This window comes from Hordeum vulgare, chromosome 7H (genome assembly GCF_904849725.1).
Source record: "Hordeum vulgare subsp. vulgare chromosome 7H, MorexV3_pseudomolecules_assembly, whole genome shotgun sequence".
Classification (NCBI taxonomy): Eukaryota; Viridiplantae; Streptophyta; class Magnoliopsida; order Poales; family Poaceae; genus Hordeum; species Hordeum vulgare.
In genome coordinates this window covers 609,177,816-609,187,176 of record NC_058524.1, presented here as the reverse complement: position 1 = coordinate 609,187,176, position 9,361 = coordinate 609,177,816, and the positions used below count along the sequence as shown (strand labels likewise).

General features: G+C 45.6%; 1 protein-coding gene across 1 annotated transcript; it reads right to left on the bottom strand.

The window, feature by feature from the left end:
• Window positions 1-5,373: 5,373 nt before the first annotated feature.
• LOC123413609 (patatin-like protein 2) lies at window positions 5,374-7,685 on the bottom strand. Its single transcript, XM_045106546.1, has 5 exons — window positions 7,429-7,685; window positions 7,085-7,266; window positions 6,444-6,621; window positions 6,183-6,344; window positions 5,374-6,093 (listed from the first exon to the last, which is right to left on the bottom strand). The coding sequence occupies exons 1-5, from the start codon at window positions 7,618-7,620 to the stop codon at window positions 5,527-5,529; spliced, it is 1,281 nt and encodes a 426-aa protein (XP_044962481.1). The 5' UTR covers window positions 7,621-7,685; the 3' UTR covers window positions 5,374-5,526.
• Window positions 7,686-9,361: the final 1,676 nt, after the last annotated feature.

Below are 9,361 nucleotides of genomic sequence, written 5' to 3'. Positions count from 1 at the left end.
ACTCGATATTGAGTTAAGGTGGGTGTATCTAAACCTGATGGCATCTTTGATTTACACTATCATAGTGTCAACCCCCCCCCCCCCCCCCCCAGGATAAAGAACCACTCAGATGCTACTCATATGCCACATGTCAGTCAGAAATTCCCGGTTCCAATTATATCATTTGAATTTTGCGTTAATTAAAACATTTGCCAATTCCATCAGTTAATCAGGCATTGATTGTGTAACAGGTACAAAACTATTTTTTTTTTGCAAATATTGACCATCTTACCCTTGAGATAAGATGAAATCGTAAAAAACATATACTAAAATGCGTCTCTCTCCCCTGACCTCTGAGTCATTGTTCCTTCCTCACACACATATCTTGCATGACCATGTCAGTTCTAGCTCCTCATAGGACTATAGGAGTCCTTCCTTCCTCCCGCAGTGACCACGTCCCCTGGTTCCCACACAGCGCCCCATGTAAATGCAAGGGTTACGCCCCAACCCGCATGCGGTGGCGGCAACCATGTCCCCTAACTCCAGCTCCCTCCCGTGATCCTTTATCGCGCACATCTCCACTTCTTCCTCTTAGTCTGAAAATTGTTGATGGGATACCCCGATGGATTGATGAATGAGAAGCAGAAATGATAAAAAAAAAGTATATATAAGTACGATAGTCTATAGTTTGACATAATGAGACACTTAATGGAAGGACTTATAGTAGAGTTCGTTTTAAAAAATACAATAATTTCCCACATATGTAATGATATATCATAGTGACGAATAAAATCGAATAATGATTTGCGTGGAAACAACTAAAATAGTTGAAATAAACCCAAATAAAGTTTCTGCATAGCACATTCGTCTACAAACTTTTCTATAAACATGTATGTGTGCTTAATGGCTACTAATGTCTCAACAATATTTTTTAAAAATTCAAAGAATACAAGTGTTTTATTGCGTGACAAATCTAGTCAGTCAGATGCATGAGCCATCCTACTGTTAGCTACATGTTTATATTTTATTGCGTGACAAATCTAGTCAGTCAGATGCATGAGCCATCCATCAAAGAATACTGGTTTGTATTTTAACTGTTTTACCCGTGTGTTGTAACAGAGGCATAAGTGCAAACACCAATTGTTTTGTTAAAAAAAGTTAATTACACCACAAGTGTCTAAATTTGGTAGGAAAAATCAGTTTGGTGCTAAAACTTGCGGCATACATTAAAACGGTGAAAAAACTTGGCATGGCATGCATCTACGGTGTTAATCACGTTTTGTATACATATAATGTGCTGACGAGTCGCGCCAACATAGCGTTGGACCCAATGTTAATGACAGAAAGATGAGGATGGGCATGTGGCCCGATTTTTTTGTGAAAACATCCTGATATTTTACTTTTTCTCACAAAAATCCTCTCATTTTTTCCCTTAAAATAACCCTAAAAAGTGACTATGACAATTGGGCTCCACCCGTCAAGACACAATGCAATTGGGCCCCACCCGTCAGAAAACATTGTCAAGGTTCAAACACACGACCTTCAACGCCAGCTCTCAGGCTAGCCATCACACCACATATCACTTGATGTATAAATGTGATTTCTATGTGTAATGACATACTCCCTCCGTCCGGAAATACTTGTCCTAAAAATGAATATATTGGATGTATCTATAATTAAAATAAGTCTAGATACACTCATCTCTAAGACAAGTATTTTCGGACGGAGGGAGTATGAACAAGCACACACATAGGCCTTAAATGACCTGCAGTCACCATGGGCCATTTTTTAATGTTAATTTTTTTAAATTTCATAGCACTTTATAAGAATACGTAAAAAATATTATATATACGAATAAAATAAATTATTTAATATAATTATAAGAAACATAATTAAGATAGTGTTCATGTAATTCTAAAAATATATTATTATTTAACAAAATGTTCACGTAAGTCTAAAATTATTATTATTTAAAATAATGTTCATGTAATTCTAAAAATAATTTTATCTAAAATAATATTCACACAATTCTAAAAAAGGTTCTTATTTAAAAGAACGTCAATCTCATCCCATCAAATATTAAATTATTTTGTAGAAATATTTCTATAGTTGAAATGATATTTACGAATTATAATATTTTTTGTAAACTATAATAGAAATCATGCGTTATTAATGTATTCAAAAAATATTCATGTATTTTTAGGCTGTATTCATGCATTAAGGTAAATATTCATATACTTACTTTACGAGAAATATTATTACTTAAAATACTGTTAATGTAATTATAATATATATAAGCATCAATTAGAAAATACTATGTAATTTCAGTAGTAATATAAATTATAATGGTATGTATGAATTAAAAACATGATCATGGTAAATATGAGCCGCGGTCATTGAAGTCCATTTAAAGCCCATCTTGGTCATTAAGATGTTTTTCGCAAAAACGTAGTTCGCACGTCCATCTCCGCCTTTTTTGTCACTGATATTGGCTCCCACACCATGTTGGTGTGCCTCGTCAGCACGTTATATGTATACAAAAAGAGATTAGCACTGTAGATGCACGTCCAAGCCAAGTTATATCACCGGTTCAATGTATGCCGTAATTTTTAGCACCAAACCGACTTTTCTTACCAAGTTCAAGCACTTGTGGTGTAGTTGACTCTTAAAAAATGGTTGGTTACATCGCTCCTCTTCCACCAACTATATCGGTGCCTTCCTAAGAGCATCTACAATCGGACCCATCAAATCCTCCTCAAACGCCAGGGCAGACCGTCCGGTCACAAAAATTTGACCCAGACGGGCCCCTTAAACCGGCCTCAAACGCCCGGGCTGACCGGCACCACCCATTTCCAGCCCAAATATGGGGCGGATATGGGGGAGCTCGGACGCCCGGGCACGCCCGCCTGGCCCGCACTAGCCCGCATCTATCCCACATATATTCGTCTCCATCCGCTCGCCAGACCAAACCATAGCCACTTCACTCGAGTCCTTTTCACCCCTTCCACTCCCATCCGCCATCCAAGCTCATCTCCGCCATGGCGGGAAGCGAATCCGAGTCCTTCAGCTCCAGATCCATCGACCATGAGCTCGTCCCACGTGGCCCCAAGGAGGAGGTGGCCATCCGGCTTGCGCTCCACTGCTCCCGAGAGGTAGCCGCACAACGGCAGCGCTCGGACTCGCAACATCGGGAATCCATTGCGCCCGCACAATCGGTGGTTGGATCCGGCGTTGCTGCCTCACCGGAGGCGGCGTGGTCCGTCTGCCGTTCGAACACCGTGGCGGAAGCGTAACCCCTCCGCTGGCGCGCCAAGCACGAAGCATGGCCGATCTCGGACGATGTCTTGGAGTGGCATGCCCGCCGGGCGAGGCAGCGGGCACGGGATGCGACGGAGGCCCTCGCGATGGCATATGTTGGAGAGGCGGAGTCACACTCTCCGACGCCCTGTAGGGTGCACTAGTGCGGTTGACGGTACCACGTCATGGTGGACGTCGACTCCTCTGGGGAAGGATCCGTCATCGACTAGCACCGTTCGGGTTACGGGCTCTAACGAGGAAGAGTAGGGCATGGGAGACGGTGGAGCTCGACTCCCGTGAGCCTGCTAGTGTCTCATGTCCTACTCTACCTCATCGGCGACCGGACCAAAACTATGAGGGGCGCAGTCCGCCACCGGACATAGGCACGGTGGAGCCGAACGAGCTCCGTTTAGTATTAGGTTTACGTGCATGTGATAGTATGGATTTTTGGTTGCTAATTTGAGATATCTCGATGTAGAATGCATTATTTGATACGTGACCGGTAATTGTCTGCGGGCGTGTCCGGACGCGTCCGCGGACGTTTGAGGGGTCGGATTTACAAGGTCCGGTTGTAGATACTCTAAGCTCGCCGCTACCGTAGCGCATCGGACTCACAATCCCTCCTCCCTCATCAGGCCATCACATGCATGTCCACCTAGACACACTTCGAATTTCAAACACGTAAAACAGTACACGTTCACACATGAATCGGTTGAAGTATTGCAATAAACGAAAAAAATGGTTTGTACAGTAACTACTTGTGATGGAAATACGAGTTTGACAACTTTTACAACTTGCACTTTTATAACTCTTGCTTTAGTAATTTTCACAATGGGCGTAGTTGTATTTCGTCTCCAGCAGACGTATTCAGAGGTAAACTGCTACTACCTATGTAACTAACATAAGACGTTTTTGTTGCAATGATTCCCATGCTCTCCTCAGCCTAATGGTATAGAGTGCAGCGCAATTCCAAGAAATGTTGAAGAAACAATACATCATATGAGAAAGCAAGCAAATTTGTGTTGTCCATAACCCAGTGCCAAGTAGCCGACGTAACAATCTGCTAACAATATCCCAAGTTCCCAACCGGTCACTGCAAAATCTAGAGCAAGAGCTGCAACTTTAGTCATGATAACAAACACTTCATGAAGGCTTGAGGCGGCACAACTTCATATCACTTTTTTTCTGACGAGTAGCTTCAGTGTCACAACACTTTCTGCTTTTTTTGAATGAAAGGGGTTGCCCCCTGCCTCATTTCTCATTTTATTAAACGAAGCAGTAGATCACAACATATTCCACGACCACCATCACTCAGCAAAGCTAAAACAATTTTTGCTTTCCGTTCCAACAACTTGTGGGTTCTAATATTGGCTCTAGCTGATCCGGAGTTCATCCATTACACATGCATAGGGGGTTTTGCCGAGAAGATTGTTGAGAGGAACCGCAAAAAGGACTCTGAAAAACACACACACACACGTAGAAGAGCCAACAGTTACACAACGGCGTCGTGCCTTCAACGGCCACGGCGCAAGGCGTTGTATGCATGAGGAAGAGAGGGGCGCATAACAAGAGCCAACATCTTTAGAATTTTTGTCCAAAAAAACCACTAGCCGAATGTTATTGTCAAAAAAGACCACATGCGGTATAAAATGCGAGAAAAGACCCCCATTTTTCGTGGCGGCAGGCGTGCCAGGTGACGCGTGGCACCTGTCGCCACGGGCCAAGGCGGCTGGGCCCCACCGCCACCCGGCGAGGCGACCGGCCGGGCAGGTGGCACCTGCCGCCAGCACTTCAGGCGGCAGGCTGCCCATGCTCTCGTACGATGCATGCCTCAAGAGCTGGCTGGCCGTGCTCTCGTACATGCATGCTGCCATGCACAGCATCCCGCCAGCCGCCTCGAGTGCTGGCGGCAGGTGCCACCTGCCCGGCCGGCCGCCTCGCCGGGTGGCGGCGGGGCCCCGCCGCCTCGGCCCGTGGCGGCAGGTACCACGCGTCACCTCGCGCGCGTGCCGTCATGAAAAATGGGGGTCTTTTATTGCATTTCATATCACATGTGGTCTTTTTGACAATAACATTCGGTTAGTGGTCTTTTTAGACAAAAATTCACATCTTTATTTATTGAACATACAACAAATATCACAGAAATCATTGTTTGTCTACACAAGAACAATATCTACACATATATACTAACAAAAAGAGCATTAGGGCTTTGATGGGCGATGGCATAGGTCATCAAATTCAAACAGATATTCATGGAGTAATATCTAAGTTCCCAGACCCATCGCCCCAAGTCGATCTAGCTTTGCGCTCTTCCGACAGCACGCGGGCGAAATGGGTCAGTTCCTCCTCGTTGGTGCCCCTCTCTAGGTCGGGCTCGTTCTTGCCTGTCTCGATGTTCACCTTGCACACCTGCCTCTTCAGTAATGCCTTGCCGACTTCGATGAGCCTTTTGAGGTTCTCCGTCGTGGACACGTCGACGGAGGCCGTTTCGCCCGTGAGCTCGTCATCCTGGATCCGGAGGTAGCGCCTGTAGCAATCGCAGTGCAGCGCCTGGAAGAGCACGGATGCCTGGATATCGACGAGATCGGCGCTCGCTTGGCTGAAGCTGTCGATGATCGGCGTGGTGCCCCCTTTGTAGAGCCACCCGAGAAGGCCCCACTTGCTGCACTTGGCAACGTCGAACTTCTCTTCGACCTTGGCGGTACCAGTGCCCAGCGAAAGGACCAGGAACTTGCCATACTCCGCCGGCTTGACGGGAAAGAAGTTCAGATTTTTCATCAGGATCTGCTTGCTTACGTGGGTCATGGCCACAAGGGTCTGCGCACATCCATATAAGTTAGGAAGGAATGTAGCAACCTCACACAAGTCAATTGGTATAGATCTTTAGCCTAACTTAGGCGGCGTACCGGATTGTTAGCGGCGACGCCTCCGTCGATGAGGTTGAAGGCTCGGGTCTTGCCTTCTTTGTCCTTGGTCTCGAAATGATGCCCGGGGAGGTACGTCGGCGCGGCGGAAGTGCTGATGCAGACGTCCGATAGAAGAGCATTCTTTGAGACATCCCTCCTGGCCTGCACATACAGATTTTGTTTCATGCGTGTATTGTTAGGTAGGCCGGGTGGATGACATATCGTTTATAGAGATGCACGTGTTTCTGTTGTTCTACGTACGTCGTAGGTCGAGAAGATGGTAGGCTGAAGGAGCTTGATGTCGAAAGTGGGGATGACGATGCTCTTGAGTGTCTGACCGACTCGCGTGTCGCCGAGCAGCTCCTTCACGACCGAGTGCAGGTGCTGGCCGTTGTACTTGGGTCCCATCATGCTCCTGAACAAGCCCAGAGGTCCTTTGCTGCACAACAGATTGTGTATACCTCATAATAAGTACTCCCGTTATAGTTATAGCGGGAAATAGCGAGCTATCAACATCATCTTTTTTGTTGATCGCGCGCAACATCATTTTTAGTTTAGCTTCAGAAGTATTTGCTTCTGCTGGATGTGTGTGAGGGGTCGGAAACCTGAATGTCGTGTTTTTTTCAATGAAATTGGGGTCGGAAACCTGAATGTCGTGTTTTTTTCAATGAAATTGGGGTCGGAAACCTGAATGTCGTGTTTTTTTCAATGAAATTGGGGTCGGAAACCTGAATGTCGTGTTTTTTTCAATGAAATTGGGGTCGGAAATCTAAAAGGGGTATCCTGGCTCCCCAAAAAAGTGCTCCCGCTGATCTTATGCTGACGAGACAATAATGTTGCTCGTTTGAGGGGGATTTCGTTGTACCTGTGAGACTACGAGTTATACAGTATGTAATCCTCACCAGACGGCAGGGAAGATATTCGGGCAGTGGTCGAGGTAGAACTTGTTGATGTCCTTGGCGGCGAAGAGCGGGCGGCCCTCGGCGTTGGGCGCGGTGAGCATGGCGGCGACAAGGCCTCCGGTGCTCGTCCCGGCGACCACGTCGAAGTAATCCGCGATCCTCACGTCTGGCCCATCAAGCTCCTACGCACCCCAACAACTCAATCGTCACACCAACATACAAGTATATGATGCTATATGAAAAAGTGGATACATGCAAGATCAGCCAGGATGATACTCCGTAATCTGTATGTGTGGAAAGGTTGGTACTCTGTAATCTGTAGGAGTATGTATGGAAAAGGTTACCTGAAGCTTTTGTTCGAGGAAAGCGAGGATGGTGCCTGGGATGATCCCGCGCACGCCGCCGCCGTCGATGCTCAGCACGGTGACCAGCCTCCCGTGGCGCGGCTGCGGGGAGGCGGGCGGCGACGAAGCGCGGCCCGGGCTCAGCAGGTTCACGGGCCCGGTGCTCTGCTCCGGCACCTGCATGGTCGGCATACGGGAAGACCGCCTGAACTCCCTACTCAGTACTAAGACCTGAGATTCCTTGGCTCTAGAGAATGAAGACTCGGTTGGTCTCGCTTCTTCTTCTTCTTGGTGTAGCTTTCGATCGATGCGCTCGCAGACACCGTAGAGGTCGCCGGGGGATGCATCGTGTGCAGCTGCAGGTGGCTCCAATGTGTCGCGGTCCAGTTTCTTGGACCAGGCACCTGATCCAGCTTCCGTGCCTGTGGTGCTGCTTTCCTCAATTTCTTTTTCACAAAAGAGTCTTTTTTTTATTCTACGGGACATTTACCGAGAAGTGTACACGCTGTTAGTTTCCTCGTCGGTACTCGACATGTAGCCGTCCTAGTTGGAAATATCGGGCGAGTACGCGCGCGCTGTGCTCCTACGATGAGAAATCTCGACATGTAGCCGTCGTAGTTGGAAGTACTAGTAGATGCCCCGCGCTTTGCGGCGGGAAATTGAGCAATGATTTAGGTATCTGTGAATAGAACGAGAAGAAATGATGACCATGAATAATAAGTGACATATTGCACACGTGAAGATACTCATAACATGTCAAGTAACGTGTGAACTACATTGTGATTTACAATAAGATGGGATAACAAAGTTTCTTTGAAAATGACTATAACGTTATTTACAATAATATAACAATCTTGTAGCTGACTAAGGATAAGCTTTTTTTTTTCAGTTCGTTTTTTAACATGTGAACATTCAGGTGATAATGTGAAATTTATTTGTGATTTACTAAAATCCAATTATCCTCTGTGGAGATCCATAGAAGTTAAAAAGAAGCCTAAATCATGCACACACACACACAAAAGCTGTTGTAAGCTCGAATCAAGTTATTAACCCGTATTACTCGAAGAACTTTATTAATCTACAAAATAGGGGAAGTGATATTAGCTCTACACAGCAAACCTGAATGCATCACACTCAAAGTAGTTTTGGAGAACAATTGCACAAATTAGAGTACATAGCAATGGCATGTGTTTATATCTCATGACGCAAAAACATGTGGGGTTTGCCTTATCTCCATATTCGTGGCTGCCAAAAAGAGTTCTTGCAACAAAACAAATCCAAATCCTTCCTGAAATTCATATTCTGAACATCAAGAATAGTGACAAACTCGCAAAGCATTCATTAGTGTTATTGCAAAAACATGAAATAAATCAGTAAAGTAAGTACATAATCGTGTAATCACATAGGATTGAGTTCTATCTATGAATTATGCTCCCGAAGATCACAATTTAGCAGTGAAATTTAAGTATTTCGCATGTAAAGATAGGGAGATTCAGAGTTTTAGAAAAATGCAATAGAAGAAACTTCGTCGAAGCATGCCACTGGATGACTGAATATAGAGAATGGGGAACCAACCAGCCACCTTCTTTCTGATCTTCCACCACGGGTGCGGAGGCCAGAGGCACTTCTTTGTGTGCAGGCGCACGACCAACCTGGGCCTTGTTGTTGTTCCACTTATCGCCACTCGCAGCTGTCGCGGTTCGTATTCGTATGTAGCCGTTATGACGTTTCTGGAGCAGTCACCTGCTCCAACTATGAAAATTAAGCTGATGGCATCAGAAAAAAAGACCAAGTTGATGTGATCTTTGCTATTGCGGAGATCAACTGGAAAATGAAAAAGTATTGAAAAGGAACCTTTTAAAACGATTAACCATCCAGGCGGATTCAAGTTACCTATAAATGTCTTCTCTGAACCTGTACATGTTAGACCGTG